The sequence below is a fragment of the Pseudophryne corroboree genome, chromosome 10 (assembly GCF_028390025.1).
Source record: "Pseudophryne corroboree isolate aPseCor3 chromosome 10, aPseCor3.hap2, whole genome shotgun sequence".
NCBI classification, from domain to species: domain Eukaryota; kingdom Metazoa; phylum Chordata; class Amphibia; order Anura; family Myobatrachidae; genus Pseudophryne; species Pseudophryne corroboree.
This window is the reverse complement of record NC_086453.1, coordinates 12,117,641-12,135,928: the sequence shown is the minus strand read 5'-3', so window position 1 is coordinate 12,135,928 and position 18,288 is coordinate 12,117,641. Positions and strand designations below refer to the sequence as shown.

At 47.4% G+C, this 18,288-nt stretch overlaps 1 protein-coding gene across 2 annotated transcripts in view; it reads right to left on the bottom strand.

Moving 5' to 3' along the window:
* The window catches only part of IGSF21 (immunoglobin superfamily member 21), a 555,163-nt gene that overhangs the window by 316,328 nt on the left and 220,547 nt on the right, over positions 1-18,288 (bottom strand). For both annotated transcript variants that reach the window (XM_063942118.1, XM_063942117.1), the window contains exon 3: positions 17,541-17,662. In XM_063942118.1, coding sequence (XP_063798188.1) covers positions 17,541-17,662 — 122 coding nt within the window. The remainder of the gene's footprint in view (positions 1-17,540; positions 17,663-18,288) is intronic.

Genomic DNA, 18,288 nt, shown 5'->3' with positions numbered 1-18,288 from the left:
CAAAGGACAAGACTGCAGCATAGCCAACCAACTGGACTTACACTCGGGGATTCAGAATTATAAACCACTGATCGTGTGCGGAATCTTGGCGTTGTCCTGGATGGTGGCTTGACACTTAAACATCAGATATCAGCCACAATCAAATCCTCATTCTTTCACCTGAGGAACATAGCCAGAATCAAGCTCTTAATTCCCTCAGATGTTCTGCCAAAAGTCATACATGCATTTGTATCATCTCGATTAGACTACTGTAATGCCCTCTACCTTGGTCTCCCGCTTACAGCTGGTGCAGAACACAGCTGCCAGGCTGTTACCCGACCAGCCCCGTTCTAGCCACATAACACCCATCCTCTACTCCCTTCACTGGCTGCCTGTAAGATGGCGAATCATCTTCAAGATTGGCTTACTGAGTTTCAAAGCATTACATGACCAGGGCCCAAGGTACCTGAAACAGCTTCTGACCCCATACTGCCCCACTCGACTACTGCGATCTGTAGATGAAGGACTTTTAGCAGTACCTAGAATCTCCCGTAATTCATCTGGGGGTGGAGGTTTTAGTCATGCGGCTCCGACTCTATGGAACTCACTTCCCCGCACAGCGCGAGAGGCCCCAACTATAGAATCCTTCAAAAGTAGACTCAAGACTTTCCTGATTACTCAAGCATTTCCATAATGTCCCTCTAGTATCTCCATGCTTCTGTATTTTATGAAAATGTACTTCATTATTTTCTGTACTATATTATGCTATGTATCTGTTAAACGCCTTGAGTCCTATTGGAGAAAGAGCGCTATATAAATAAAATTATTATTATTATAGTAAATTTAAAAAAAGACATAATAAAACAATGTTAGAATAACTAGTAGCAGACGACAATAATAAAATGGGGAAAACCTAATTGGAAAGCCACAACCTGCGGCGAAACGCGTCAATGGCTATGACTACACCACTCACAGTCTGAGGACACTACAGCATTTAGCTTTTCTGTGTATTTTATATTTACTATCTGATCCTTTAGACCTCAATAGTGCTTATTCCACTCATCGTGGCTTTGGCATCCCTTGTTCCCCTTACCTGGAACCAACTACTTCCACTCATCTAAGGACCACGGTTCCAGCACAATGCAACGGAAATGATCATCTACAAGCGGCGCTATAAGGCTATGGACAAATAACTATATTTCTGTGTTTACACACACACTTGTAATAAACAAGCAGAATAGTGCAACATTATCCTTGCAAATCATTTGTTGTATTATAGTTAATTTTTGCCACCAGGAGGTCCTTTGGCCCTTTAATAAATCTGCCTCTTGGCCGTTTGCCCCTCACCCTCCCCTGCGGTGGCAGCAGATCGGTCTGACTCCCGCAGCAGACGGTACAGCCGCTTGCAAGCATTTTACGGCTACCTTTCAAGATTGCTTTTGATCGGTAGCAGGAGAGGGGAAAGGAATCGAAGAACACAGCGTGTGAATTATGGCCTTTTAAACTGTGGTTGAGCCGCAATTCCACTTTGTGGGTTCCATTTAGAAATCTATGTAAATAGAAGCACTCTGCTTTATAAATTGCAGTTCTCTGTGCATTAGTGTCTGAAGACGCTGCCTCCTCATCCGATGCTGGGAAATATTACAGCTCTGGGGATGTGCATCATGTCTCCGGGCTCCCAGCGGAGTCGGCACTGTCACGCTGTGAGCGCTAAAGGTGAGACGCAGGGGGCTCCCGTCTAAAACTGGATCCCTTGTAACCTGTCCTGTGTTCTTCACGCGGTGCCAGGAAATGATGACAAGTTACACTACACTTGGCTGCATTCTACATCCCTCAAACATGATCTGACCAAGCGTAGAAAGCATGGGAGGGGGGGCTGCAAAATAACAGAGCAGCAAATCCCAGTGAAACAGGCCCGAAACCATTCTCCGGCCCCCCTCCATCACTAGACAGGCGACTGCACCTGCTCAAGGTCTGCTGGTCAATCCTAGCATTAGTGCCATATGCTCATTGTAGTGTGTGGGAGAGATTTTGTAAAGGACCACTCTACGGGGCACGGCAAGAGAAGACCCTGGATGACTACAGCAACATCTAAAAGGTAAAATATACATGACAAATGAAGGAAAATAAAATGATGTACATCAATCTGCTCATTCAGCCCTGATTTGTTGGTGTTCTTCCCCCCAAAATATTAAATTGTTAGACTCAAAAACATGACGCATGTGTAGCTGCCAATAGGCCCAATACAATTAAATGTAGCTGACCACGTTGATCGATAATGCAATCATATTTTCATCAAGGAGCAACCATTATAAATTGCTGCTAACAGAGCGGTTTAATTGCTGATCAAGATCAGCGGCTCGGGATGCGAAATTGACTTTTAACAGAATTGTGGCAGCGTTCAGTGAGCAATTTCTTAATTATTTTCCAAGCAAACAATGCTGTCCCAATATTCTGGAATGCGACACTGCGCGGTTCTCTGGCACACAGCAAAGTAGCCTCCGGATTCTGTTCCAATTTAAGCCTGTGACATGACAAGAGTTTCTCCATCACCTCCGGGCGGTGTATCCGGTTCTATGTTCCCTGCCATGCTGACCTTTCGTCTCCTCCTACATGTCCTTTTCTCTTCCCCTGTTTCACTGGTTTAATTACCTTGTAACACTGTTACTCTTGTTTTCCCCGAAAATTCAATAAAAAACATTGATATTGAAAAAGCTATTACATGGTTACAGCGATGTCAGGAGGCTCTGTCCTCTAGGGGCGCTGTATCACTGGAGGGCAACATTCCCTCACCCGCAGAAACCCAGAAATGCAAAGAAAAGGAGTTTGTATCCCTTTGTTTGCTTATGATTTACATCCAGACACTTATAGCATGTTGGTTAATCTTTCGTTTGTGCACCCGTCACCATCAGAAGCAACGTTCAGTGTTGCAGCACAACATGTAGAAGAAAGTCTATTATCCGGGTATTGATTATTGCTGAACAGTACTGAGCAACGCACTTTCACACAGCTCACGTAGTGCCCTCCAACCTACCATAGGGCCACACATTCCCCTTCATTCCAAGGATGGAACAGCCCCACATCACCAAATGCCCCCCTCAATCACCCCACATTTGCTAAGTAGCCTTACATGTTGCCAGACTCCCCCAAGTATTCCAAAACTTTTCCACACGCCACTCACACGATAGTTGTCTAGGAGAATCCCAAGTTTGGTAGGGGGGAGATGTTCTCCTGGCTCCTGGGAAAGAAGGCGACCATTCCGCTCTCCCTTATCCTGCCTACTTCTCCGGTGACACGATTCGTCATCATTGCATCATCACAGCCCCATTCTCTGCAGAACTGTAACGCAGGGGAGGGGTCAAAATGTAGTTTTAACAAGCCCCCACCACCCTCATACCTTGACCAGACCCTCTTTGGACCGTCCCGGAGGACGATGGATTCAATTTGGTGCAACTTATACCTCTCCCGCATGTTTAAATCCCCTGCTCATCCAGCGGCCGCCGAGGAAGGAGGGGGCCACATGACTGTTCTGGAACCCAAAGTGCGCCTCCTCCCGGTCGGTGTGCTGTCTTTTGTCTGCCCCATCCCATCGGTGCGCGTTCCATGCTCCACGCGGTGACACCAAAGAGCCTCTCACTCTATCAGGCCGACACATGGGGGGACTGAAGAGATCAGGGATCCCAATGGGGGACCACCCTGTACTGCAGTCTGCTGCTCCTCTGCCTGTGTGTCAGGAGTCCAGGTGGGACTGCGTACACCGTCCATGTTACGTCCAACGTGCAATCTCCGCGTGACCTCATTTTTATCAGTAGCCAACTTTATTATATACAACTAGCGGATATTTAAAGTCACTTTATAATTCCGGGGTCTGTTAAATAAAAACATAGGGGCTCTGGGGTCAGGGAACTCATGGTGACTTGTAATAGCCTTATCCTTTACAGTAGGGAGTGTGTTATCCCACATACAAACCAGACCGTTCTCTTTCACATAGAAAATAAGGATCTGGCTATCAATTTTGTAAGAAGAAGTCACAGAAAGTCTTAAAATTACTTTTTCCCTCCACATTGCGGGGTGAGGTTGGTTTCTTGTTACGATGTAACCGGCGAATTACAGTAATAGTGTTACATTTGTCCATGTTGCCTGGTTACAGAACATTGTGCGATGAGGGGGGGTCAGAGGTTAGTAAAGTCAATTGATTGCAGAGGGTTAATTTAGCGTGTAATGGAAAGTAGGTAATCGTCTGCTCATTGTACATAACAGAGCTTGTCCTCTGGCACCAATTCCGTCTCTTACTTTCTCTTTATAAACGAGGCTGATCAGGTCACCGGCGACCCGAGCTGGTAAATGTTCCTACTCTGTGATGTCTGATGGCTTCAGTTCCAGCGATACTACTTCGCCGTTCTGGGTATAATCAGAGATTTATGCCATTGCTGGCGTAGGACTGAGAGCAATTGTGGTAATGGACAAATGCAAAATGAGCCAAATATCTTACAAAACCTTTTTGTAAACTTGTCTCCGGTCCGAGCTGGGGACAATCAACCCTGATATTTCGCTCAAAACCGGTACGGAGAGAAGTGCGCCTGCGAGTTGCGGGCTGTGCGGAGCTTTGTGCGAGTCGTCCCGTAATTTTACAGCGGCAATCGTTTACACGGCAAAACCAGGGAAGGGTGCAACTTGCAAAAACCGTTTTAGGATAGTGCAAGGTCAGCGTTCTCCCCACCCCCTTTTAAGTCACGGTGCCACGGGTTGATTGTCCAGGACCAAATTAAATTATTTCTGGTCTATGTGTTCGGCAAAACCAACGACCGTGGCCGGTGATCATAAAATGCGTTGACAAACAAGTGCAGCGCTGAAATAAGAAACTCTTGGCCTCTGGGTGCCGTGAAAAAAATACTATAGCGTGGCGCGATTCAAGAAAATTTGGGAACAACAAAAAGACAGCAAATCTAATTTCCCATATGAAGCGTGAGCCGCAGCCACGGAGAGGCCACGGTGACCTGCCGGAAACCTTCTCCAGCACGGAGACAGTGTTTTAGTTGTATCACGGACTTTGATCCGGCTTTCTCCATTGAAAACCGGATGGCGCTGCTGGAGCCTTTTCCTTTGTAAGGCCTATTATAGCAGAACATGTATGACGCAGCATCAAAGACACGTATGCAGACCGTGTATACAGACACGTGAGACCGCTAGGCTTTGGTCTGCAGATGAAAGCAGAAAGTTCTGCAGCGGCCACCCCTGCTATGAATGGATATCGTGGGACGGATAAAAGAGATGATATTTAATATTTGCCAGAGCTCTGTGTTATTGTTAAAAAAATACCAATTTCGACTGAATCCAGAGCCAGCGGAGCGTGCGCTCAGCCTCCCAACGCCGGCTGCTGAGGCTGCAAATGAAACAATCATACACAAATTATTTGCAGTGTGGGGATCAGATCGCGGCGAAGGTGCCGCATTACCGGCCATTCATCCTCTCTCATAAATTAATATGTCATTCACACCGTCCATAAATCAGATTTACATCCACGGCCGCATCGCCTGTAACAATTATTATGTGAATGGTAAGAAACTCATTACTCGGGGATATTCCTGAGGGTGGCGAGCGCTCGTCTCCGAACTAGGAGCAGGTGGTTACCGCCACCGCATATAAACACGGGTTATGGAGAGACGGCAGCCTGCTGGGACATCCGTATATCACCGGGCCACAATGGAGAGGCCTGAGAGATTAGGAAGGCAGGAAAAAGTTCTGCGCTAACTCCGGGCGCAGTGACAAGTATGTCTGTCTGCCTAAACGATATTCTAGTAACTTCGCTGCATTAAGAAAACCAGACGTTGAACATCTACTCCGCCAGCCACGGCCTCAGTCTTGCTGAAATAATTCCACTAGCTACAGAACAGCGCAATTGCTCTGCGTAACATGCAGAGCGCGCAATAAGTGATGCGCTGCGCCCAGGAACTTACAGAGAACCCTTCAATGGCGGGAACTTGTGCGCACATGTCTGCGTCAGCGACTGCATGTAAAGATGCAATTCCGCAGACACCTTCGCGCATTCCAAATTCCAGGGTCAAGGAATCTGCGCCGAATATGCAGACCCTGGCTTCAGCTTTTGGGCAATGCAACCAAAATCCATGACAAACATTGGTACGTGCAGCGATTGATCAACATCGGGGTTGTGGGTAAACCATCAGGGATAACGTCAAGCTCTCTATCAGGCACACAGGCAGGTGCGATGTTCGATAATACATCGGAGTATGCCCATTGGCGGACTCAGATTCCTTCTAACAGGAATTGGAGGGGCCCATTGTCTGAAGGGGCCACAGTACCTTAAGACGTCTGATCACTAAGAACTATACGGGGATCACCTAAACAGCAGCCGAGTCTCGTACCACTCCGTGTCTTTAAGGGAGTCTCCATTCCTCCTACTGGGGAGGTAGTAACACAACTTTCTCAAGTATCGAAACTTTTTGAGGCCCTTTTTTTCTTTCAATCTAAAAGTTGTCACCAACCAATCCATCTAAACAATATTGCGCAATTTCCTATTAAAAAGAGTGAGAGGAGGTGGATGGGGGAAGGATCCATGTTTGTAAAATAGTCTTGCAGGCTGCCGCTCTAAAAGCAAATAATAGCTTTCTGCAACCTTTGGCCTACGGGGATAATCCCTAAAATTGCCTGTTTTACATCGAAAGGCCGATTATTTACTAAATGCTCCATGGCGACTCTCCAAACCTGCAACCAGAAGTTGCGGAGCAATGGACATATCCAGAAGCAGGGAAACAAGTCCGACGTATGGCACCAATGACGCTCACCAGAAGCGGCGAAAATACGGTGAAAAGTGTGGAGAAGTGAGCCAGTGGAGAAATTGCCCATGGTAACCAATCAGCAGTGACGTTTGTAATTTGCATACTTTCAAATTATACAGACCAGCTGAATGGTTGCCGTGGGCAACTTCTCCTTTGGCTCACTTCTCCACTCTTTTCATTGCTTCATGAACAGAGCCCTGAGGGGGACATTTACTAAGCAGTGATAAGAGCGGAGAAGTGAGCCAGTGGAGAAGTTGCCCATGGCAACCAATCAGCATTGACGTAACATTTATAATTTGCATACTTTAAAATTATACATAGCAGCTGATTGGTTGCCGTGGGCAACTTCTCCACAGGCTCACTTCTCCACTTTTATCACTGCTTCATGAATAGAGCCCTAAATGTTGTCTGAGGGAGAATAATACGTTCTGTGAAATACGTTCAAGGACATTTCCTGACACTGTACAGAGGATTCTAGGTGGAATGACTTTATTAAATTTTTGAGCAGGAAGTCACATGAGAGCATCGGACAATCGGACAACCATTGATTCATCTGAGATACAGGATGGCGGCGGTCACATCATACCCAACTGAACAAGTGAGGGGTCTGTGGTCACCCTTAACCGTCTATAGGGGGTCATTCTGCGTTGATCGCTCGCTAACAGTTTTTAGCAGCCGTGCATACGCTATGCCGCCTCCCACTGGGAGTGTATTTTAGCTTAGCAGAAGTGCAAACGTTTTTATTGCAGAGCGCCTGCAAAGTTTTTTTGTGCAGTTTCAGAGTAGCTCAAAACCTACTCAGGGCTTGCGATGACTTCAGACTGTTCAGTTCCTGTTTTGACGTCACAAACACGCCCTGCGTTCTCCCAGCCACGCCTGCGTTTTTCCAGCCACGCCTGCATTTTTCCAATCATTCCCTGGAAAAGGTCAGTTGACACCCAAAAACGCCCTCTTCATGTCAATCACTCTGCGGCTGCCTGTGCTACTGAGAAGCTTCGCTAGACTCTGTGTGAAACTACATCCTTCGTTGTAATAGTATGTCGTGAGTGCGCATTGCGCCGCATGCGCAGAAGTGCCTTTTTTTGCTTCATCGCTGCACAGCGAACGAACAAAGCTAGCGATCAACTCGGAATAACCCCCATAATGTATAGATATCGCTTTTCTAGTAGCCGGCGGAGGCTTCAGCGTACGATCCAGGTCATTAGACCAATCTGCGTCAGAAAACAATGCAATCACTGAGTCCGCATAGGCTGCATTTGAAAATACGCCAATGGATAGCGCTGAAGTATCGGGAAATATTGTTTCGCTTGTGCAAATGATAATCAGATCCGATTTACATTAATGCTGGAATACAGATTATTGTAATGGGTTCACAAAATTCCACGGGAATGAAAAATTAGATTAAAAATGGCTGCATGTATGGCACAACGCTGTATATAGGTAAATTTACGGATCGATATAACCACTGTGACTAGGAATGAGAAGCAGACTTCCTGGGAAATATGGCACAGCGCAGTGATATTCTGAGAAGACACAATGAAATCTTTGCATATCTAAATATCCATTTCCCTTTAGTTCCACCACAGGGGTCGCTACAGAGGGTTCATCATGAATATCCCTCTAAACTCTGCAAATCAGACCTCAGCAAATCGCTGCACATATTTCATTTTCTGCTCATTTCCTTCCCCGCCCCATTAAAAATCAAAGTTGCTAACTTCTTTTCTGACAGTTCCATAATTGATGTGTTTATCACCCAGGGGTAAAACCCGATGGGTCTGTGAGGGGTAAACCGAGGAGCTGTGGAACAGAGATGCTTTGATTAATACACAGCAGTATCGGCGGTGGGGGGAGGGGGGGCCCGGAGCGCAGATGAAAATAGAGGCGGGCAGCGGAGGACACGACGAGAAGATTTAACCCCTTTGTTGCTACATGGAGAGTTACACTGTAAATCTGTGACCAGATAGCTCCGACTAGGTTCCAGCCAAACGCCCAAAGCCACCATTAAGTGGCAGGGTCAATCTCACCCTTCTGGGACCAGGGCATGCAGGGGGCATGGCGTGATACAGGGGGTTACCGGACAGTTCCGTCACTGGGCTGTCCATTTATAAGGTCAGACCAACACTGGGCCCAACTTTTATAGGGTCAGACCAACATTTCCAACCTCGCCCATGCTTGGCGGGAGGCCCTGCACACTGGCAGGAGGATGCCCAAAGGGCATTGTATCAAAGGACAACTAAAACTGATGGGTTCAACTGCCCCAGCAATGACCAAGAGAGCGTTCCTATAGGATGCAGGACATCTCCTCAGGATCTCCCCACAGCAATATGATGTAGTTCCAGGAACTACAGAGATCCGCATCTAGACATCTAGAGATGTCGGTATCGACGCGTCCAATATGTCAATATATTGCATGTCGCCAGTGAGAATGTCGAAAGTACAATTTAACCTTAGCTGCAGCCTACCCCTAACGCTCATATGTTTATAATATAGGCATGCATGACTGTATGCTGACATAATGAACACGCCGACACTATGAACGAGATGTCGACATTCAACATTACAGTGTTGACATTCTGAATGTTGAAAACGTGACTGCAAACCCTAATGGTACCAAAGGACTAATGAGGACGGGTTGCAAGTCTTACTCTAACAGAGGCAGATGAACTGAGCCTCAGAGAGAGATAAAGTAGAGAGAGATTAAGTACCAGCCAACCAGCTCCTAACTGTCATATCACAGGCTGTGGGGTTCTATGTTCTAATCTTGGAGAGAGATAAAATACCATCCAACCAGCTCCTGTCATTTTTAAAACACAGCCTGTGATATGACAGTTAGGAACTGATTGGTACTTTATCTCTCTCCAAGACTTAGTACATAGACCCCACAGCCTGTGACATGACAGTTAGAGGCTGATTGTCTGGTACTTTATCTCTCTCCAAGGCATAGTACATAGAGCCCACAGAGTGAATGCACATACTACACTGGCTGGGTAGGACAGACCATATCCAATCCATCGTCACTAAGCTAAAGCAGGCAGCGGCCTTCCTGCCCTGCCGCTAAGCTCTGCCTTGCTCCAGGCACCCACTCACCAAAGTGCCCACTCTGCATACACCCCACATGTCGGCTGGTAGCGCCGGCACACACCGGAGAGATGGAAGTGTGAAATGATGCTTTCCACATTCCTTTTCCCTCGGCAATCATTCCCTGAGAAGATTACACTGCAAATAGGACAGAAGAAATAAGCCGATGCCTAGATATAAATCTTCTGCTGACCCACTTCACCGGGAGCAGCCGCCGTTCACCGGCAAGAAACAATAAACCACTGCGAGGCAATGGGAGCTCGCGCCTCCAATCTATACCCCCCACTGACGGAGCGTCTGCTGGAATGTGGCAGCCTAGGAGAACGTCACCGGTGCCGCCGGGCAAAACACCGCCAGCGACTAACCAGGAATAAGCGGCGAAACCTGTTGCGGCAAGAGCAGCCATTTACTAAAGTGTTCAATGTGGCCGAGGGTGACCTAGAATTGCAGCAAGGTTCAAAGACAATACAAACATCAGGCAGACGTCACAGACAATTCCTTCATTCCAGGGAAATAATAACAGTCTGTATACAGACAACTATGGGGGTCATTCCGAGTTGTTCGCTCGCAAGCGGATTTTAGCAGTATTGCACACGCTAAGCCGCCGCCTACTGGGAGTGAATCTTAGCTTCTTAAAATTGCGAACGATGTATTCGCAATATTGCGATTACACACCTCGTAGCAGTTTCTGAGTAGCTCCAGACTTACTCGGCATCTGCGATCATTTCAGTGCTTGTCGTTCCTGGTTTGACGTCACAAACACACCCAGCGTTCGCCCAGACACTCCTTCGTTTCTCCGGCCACTCCTGCGTTTTTTCCGGAAACGGTAGCGTTTTTTCACACACACCCATAAAACGGCCAGTTTCCGCCCAGAAACACCCATTTCCTGTCAATCACATTACGATCACCAGAACGAAGAAAAAGCCGTGAGTAAAATTCCTAACTGCATAGCAAATTTACTTGGCGCAGTCGCAGTGCGGACATTGCGCATGTGCATTAAGCGGAAAATCGCTGCGATGCGAAGATTTTTACAGAGCGAACAACTCGGAATGACCCCCTATATAGCATACAGCTAAATAAATGTTTTTACAGTCAGACAATCTCCTTATGTCGTGTGTTATATACAGTGTTCCGCAGTTATACAGAAGTGCTGAATGTCAACCACATATTCCCTTAAAAGACGTACAATACCGGCACCTACAGAAACGTACATTACCGGCTCCTACAGAAACGTACATTACCGGCGCCTACAGAACCGCACATTACCGGCACCTACAGAAACGTACATTACCGGCTCCTACAGAAACGTACATTACCGGCTCCTACAGAAACGGTCATTACCGGCGCCTACAGAACCGTACATTACCGGCACCTACAGAAACGTACATTACCGGCACCTACAGAAACGTACATTACCGGCACCTACAGAAGTACATTACCGGCACCTACAGAAGTACAATACCGGCACCTACGGAAACGTACATTACCGTCACCTACGGAAACGTACATTACCGTCACCTACGGAAACGTACATTACCGGCTCCTAAGGAAACGTACATTACCGGCACCTACAGAAACGTACATTACCGGCACCTACAGAAACGTACATTACCGGCACCTACAGAATCGTACATTACCGGCTCCTACAGAAACGTACATTACCGGCACCTACGGAAATGTACTGTACATTACTGCCACCTACAGAAACGTACATTACCGGCTCCTACAGAACGTACATTACCGGCACCTACAGAAATGTACATTACCAGCACCAACAGAAACGTACATTACCGGCAGCTACAGAAATGTACTGTACATTACCGCCACCTACAGAAACGTACATTACCGCCACCTACAGAAACGTACATTACCGGCTCCTACAGAAACGTACATTACCGGCTCCTACAGAAACGTACATTACCGGCTCCTACGGAAACGTACATTACCGGCACCTACAGAAACGTACATTACCAGCACCTACAGAAACGTACATTACCGGCTCCTAAGGAAACGTACATTACCGGCTCCTAAGGAAACGTACATTACCGGCTCCTACAGAAACGTACATTACCGGCTCCTACAGAAACGTACATTACCGGCTCCTACAGAAACGTACATTACCGGCTCCTAAGGAAACGTACATTACCGGCTCCTAAGGAAACGTACATTACCGGCTCCTACAGAAACGTACATTACCAGCTCCTAAGGAAACGTACATTACCGGCTCCTACAGAAACGTACATTACCGGCTCCTACGGAAACATACATTACCGGCTCCTATGGAAACGTACATTACCGGCTCCTACGGAAACGTACATTACCGGCTCCTACGGAAACGTACATTACCGGCTCCTACGGAAACGTACATTACCGGCACGTACATTACCAGCACCTATAGAAAGTACATTACCGACACTTACGGAAATGTACATTACTGTCACCGACATAACATACATGTAACTCAGCAAACTGCGACACAAATCATCATACAACACAACATGCGACACCCAGCTGCCAACTCCACATGCGCGGGATCAGGTAACTGTACTGGTTGTGGGATCAATGAAATGGAGAAGGGGGTATTAATGCAATATGGGGGCTAATAATATAATGCAGTAAGGGGTGTTAATGTAAAGTAGTTATTTATGTAATGTAGCAAATAGGGGGCTATTAGGTTAATATAGGATCTCAATTTATTAAACATGGGGTGATTAATGTGGAGTTGGTGGGCGCTATAAATATATTCTGGGGAATCATAATGTAATGTGGGGTCTCTTGTTATAAATATGGGGGCAATTAATTTAATGACACATGCCCTCCCACTCCTACTACCCAGAACTATGCAAGTCTTAACACACAGATGACACATGAGCATGTTACTAACCTGCGGCATTCTGCGTGCAGCATACTATACGTGTAACATGGAGAGAATTCCGGGCTGTGGGTACATAGGGTCTGATTCATGCTTGCAAGTAAAGCAGAAAAAGCAAGCAACGGGACAAAACCATGTTTCCCTGTAGGTGGGGCAGATGTAACATGTGCAGAGAGGGTTAGATTTGGGTGGGGTGTGATCAAACTGAAATCAAAATTGCACCTAGCTGATAGAACAAAACGAAATCTAAACTAAATTCCGCTGAACGTTCCCACGTTTCAGAATCATCCCTGTAGGAGTGCTGTGCTCATCGTGGCTGCACATATTCCGGCACGTGACGGACCCTTTTATCTGTAATCTGATTTAATGCCATGTTCACAGCTGTTCCACACCTGATAACGCTGGTGATCCAGAATCAGGAACATTTGTACAAGTAGATAATGCAGTTAATAATTCAGTAACGAGTAATTAGCCATACATAACAAATGCAATTGATCTTGGCTTTATTACTAGCGAAGCGAATGACCAGGCTACTCACGGTGATGATATTTATACGGAGATGCTGGTGGTGGTTGGGGTGGGAGAGGGGAAATCTCCCCTTACTAAGGCATAAGCAAGCAACAGCAGTAAAAAGTGCATCTTGGGGGTCATTCCGAGTTGATCGCTAGCTGCATTCGTTCGCAGCGCAGCAATCAGGCTAACAAATGGCAGTTCTGCGTATGTGGCACAATGCGCACGCGTGTCGTACGGGCACAACGAATGATGCATTTTTGCACAGGGTCTAGCGACGCTTTTCAGTTGCACTGTTGGCCGCAGAGTGATTGACATGAAGTGGGCGTTTCTGGGTGTCAACTGACCGTTTCAGGGAGTGTTCAGAAAAACACAGGCGTGCCATGAAAAACGCAGGCGTGGCTGGGCGTGTTTGTGACGTCAAAACAGGAATTGAACAGTCTGAGGTCATCACAAGCGCTGAGTAGGTTTTGAGCTACTCTGAAACTGCACAAAAAAACTTTGTAGCCGCTCTGCGATCCTTTCATTCACACTTCTGCTAAGCTAAAATACACTCCCAGAGGGCGGCGGCATAGCGTTTGCACGGCTGCTAAAAACCGCTAGCGAGCGATCAACTCGGAATGACCCCTCTTGAGCCAACTGGCCAAAGCCCCAGATGCTGCGTGCTGTATGGCGCCCCCTACTGATTCTAAACAGAACAGCAAAAGTAAAAACATGGAAAGCGAATTGGTGAAATGAGAAAATAATGGCAATTAATGCAGTTTTATCCCAACAGAAACAGAGGGATGCAATTCAGAGCCGAAACCATCAAATCTCTATTGAAGATTAGAGGCACTGAGCGACCCGGGGTGGAGGAGGAGGAGGAGACACCGAACGCTCATCGTGCTACAGCAATCACAGGCTTCCGCTTGACACACACTGACCTGTCCCAGATTACTAACCCCAACCCCCCCACAGAGTAACAGCAGTGCCACAGCCTGAGCCGCAATCACATTCCCGCAGCTGAGTATTTATGCGAACAGAAAATGGGTCAAGGTATAGCTGATCCGTCTCTCTATCCTGTGGAAGGAGCCCGCTACGTTCTGTCTCCAGCCTGAAAATGAGATTGTGTGACAGCGGATGCTCAGAAAAGCCTCAGGCTTGCCTGCAGGAGAGGACACATCACTTATTGATGTAGACAAGCTGTGACATTGAAACTGGTAACAAGAGCCTTCTACTGCCGCCCAGATGGCGCACGGATTTTACAGCGTGCAGGTGTGTGCGTCCTTACACAGCTGGCACCATGGCGGAGGGTGACGGGGCCCAGGCTGTCATTACAGGTACAGGTTTAACACCAGAGTATTCCTCAGAAATAATCTGGTGTTAAACTCCCCCCCCAGATACGTTCTGTTGTACAGAGCAGTGTCTGCAGACTCCTCCTGCTAAGAATTAGATTGTAAGCTGTGTGGAGCAGGAGATGGGTGTCCTGTTGTGTATGAATTCACCAGTAATGTGCAATTCCCCCCCGTCTGCCTTTGTACTGAAATTCTACATAGTGCTGTATACACTGTTAGCACTATACTTATATCAATGTCTGTGCAAACACACACAGAAAATCTGCATAACGGCAAAGGGTAGAAACCCCCATTTAATGAGCTTGAGTATGCAGAACCATTACTGAAATGGCCGACTGACACCCCCCCCCCCCCCCCCCCCCCCGCCATCAGCATCTTCACCTTCCCTCATCCTTCCTCGTCCACCTCTCCCGCCGCTTCCACGCGGTTGGAATGCAAGAAACTCCAAATATCTTCATTTAAATGTAAATTTGGGCCCTTTCCTTTATTCCAATCTAGCGATATTGCTGCTAGTATTTCCCAGCACTCCATGCCTTAATGCAACATTTACTCGTCTTTAATTTCCCTCACTTTATACTTCAGTAACTCTGCGATTGTCTTCCTATATCCCGTTCATGTACATATCCAGCAGCCGCCGCCTGTGCCGGGTCCAGGATAGCAGAGCTACGCTTTCCAATCAGCGGCTGAACTACAACGCCCAGCGTGTTCTGTCAACCCCAGCAACTTGGGAAGCGGATAAACTGCCGTATCCATCAATTTCCACCGGTCCGCAGCTTCCCAAGGTTGGAAGAACTACAATGCCCAGCATGTTTTAAAGAGCAACGACTAGAACCGCCTGCCGAATTATTTTTAAGGCCAACGATTCGATTTCCCTGCAGCGTAATCAGGGTGATGGGAGAAAAGATGGGACCCCCTGGGTTATACGGCGTTGTGGCCTGCCCCAGGAGACGCCTCCGTCACCCCCTGTCTATGCCTATTTATCCGGCAATGCTTGCGCAAAACGTTTCCAGGTTATTTTCGGAAGCGACTGGGGGGGGGGGGGAATAAAATACATTTTACTCACCTCAGCCGCTTCCGAAAATATCCTCGTCTCCAGCAATTGTTTATTTTCTTTTTTCAAAAATCGGCCCAGGAGTCGTCTCTTTGCCGCACGGCGACAACACCAACCTCCGAGCTTATCACATAAAGTCACAATTATGACATGGAACTCGGATGGCTCGAGAGAATGGAATAAGTGTATTTTTATCTTTGAAATGATAAAATTCGCCTCACAACGGCAGATAGTCATTGTGTACCCTCAGGATCAGCCACAAAAATTACTTTTATCTTCCTCTGCCTTTCATCTACACTCCTCTCCCCCCATTTAGCTGCGACGCTGTATACTAATGTTGCCTCCTTTTCACCCTAGAAGGAATAGGAACGGCTCAGGCTCTTGTCTGTGAAGTTAATGACTTTGGATTGAGCCCGGTGTCTGCTCCATTCCTGACCTTGAAAAAAAAAAGTTTTGGTGGATTTGCCGTCAGAACAGCTGACGGTAAACACGCGTGCGTTGTGACAGGTGACGGAAAACAGGCAAATCTGCTCATCCGCACGCGGAATGGCACGCGACAAGCAGCTTCCCCCTAAGGACTGCGGGCTGGGGCTGAGGAATCGGATTGGCTGACGAGTCAAAAACTTTACCTGTGATCGCAGCGACACCATTCTCACTTTCCTGCCACAACAGCCCCACGTCCTGGCCATACAACCTCTAAACTTCAACACGTTTATGGTCACAGAAAATCCGGGAGAGGAGGCTCATTGGTAACGATGGCGCACACTGCGTAAAACGCGCTCTCTGGCTGTAATCCCTGATTTAAAAACCCTATTCCACTTTTATGTTACCCAAAGCAATATGGTGTATAATAAAGGCAGCGGCTGCGGAACTACAAGTCTCAGCGACTCCTGCTTGGTTTCTGAAGCTGTGTGAAGGTTAGACTCGACCTTTGTGCAGGATGCACAGAAATAATAAGACAGCTTTCTAAGCACCGTATGTTTCTAGGTAACTAATGGTGAATCGTTTCAGACATTCACCCCAGGTGGCAGCGATTTCGTCGACAGATTTCATAGGGCACCGCAGTGGCATAGTGGTTAGCATGACTGCCTCGCAGCACTGGGGTTATGAATTCAATTAATGAGCAAGGCCCCCATCTGTGTGTAGTTTGTGTGTCCTCTCCGCGTTTGTAGGATAACTGGCTTCTGACAAATAACTAACCCTGGTGTGCGTATACATGCTGCAGGCAATATAGAGTGTAAGCTCCGATGCAGCAGTGACTGATGTGAGTGACTGATAATATTCTCTGTACAGCGCTGTGGAATAGGTGTGTGCTATAGAAGTAACCCTGGGAGCTTATAAAGGATGGAGCCTGGAATAGTCTGTTTGGCGACCCCGGCGCATGAATTAATCTTCCGCAGCTCTGGTCTATCCATGACCCGGCGGCAGTAATTACACCCTGAGCAGGAGATGTAGATGTACAGATAGACAATAACATAATGAGCCCTACGGATCTCTCAGAGTCAATACACATTTTGTACATTTCAGATTGTCTATTATAAAAGCCTTTTCCAGTAGAGATTCTCGTCTCTCCTCCTCCCCTCTCTGCCTCAGCCATCCTGGCTGCTCCAACTACTGCATTCACAATGGCCACCTTCCGCCACACGCATACAAGTCATTACTGGTCACTGCACACTTACAATGAGCGTGGTCAGACTGGACGGTGATATGGTCACTCAATGAGTCCACTATTAGTAGGCTGAGCTGGTGGGTGGCCAGACCAACTCTTCATGGAGTATTCCTTACTCCTTTTCCCCCTATTTAGGTTAAATCGTCTAAGGTTTACCTCTTAACATCTGCCTGGAAAGAAGATTCGTTATGTTATTAGGTTGCTCGCTGCGCTATACCGGGTGCCGCACAGAGCTGCTGTGTGTACTCACCGCACGGTGGACTGGTACAGCAGGTCTTCCCTCTTGCGGTAATTCTCCATGTGAGAGTAGTTGGTTGAGAACATAGCATCAAAAGTGAAGATCTTCTGTTTGATGGTTCCCCCATCTGTCACCTGAGAAGAGATGGTACACACATATTACACGTGACAGGGCCTGTAACACGCTACATGTAACAGATATTTACTGTAACACACGATAAGCAGCAACGAGATATCACAGTGTCAGCAAGTGGGAGTACCTGGGAATGTCAGAGTGGCATGTGGGGTGACTTGTGGAGGCACCTGGGAATGTCAGAGTGGCACGTGGGGTGTTTGTGGAGGCACCTGGGAATGTCAGAGTGGCACGTGGGGTGTTTGTGGAGGCACCTGGGAATGTCAGAGTGGCATGTGGGGTGTTTGTGGAGGCAACTGAGGGGTCAGAGTGGCATGTGGGGTGTTTGTGGAGGCACCTGAGGGGTCAGAGTGACATATGGGATGGTATGTGAAGGCACATGGGGAGGTCAGAGTGGCGTGTGGGGTGGCATGTGGAGGGATCTAGGGAAGTCAGAGTGGTATGTGGGGTGACTTGTGGAGGCATATTGGGAGGTCAGAGTGGATTTGTGGGGGCACATGGGGAGGTCTGAGTAGCATGTGGGGTATTACGTGGAGGTACCTAGGGAGGTCAGAGTGGCATGTTGGATGGTACATGGAGGCACCTAGGGAAGTCAGAGTGACATGTTGGATGGTACATGGAGGCACCT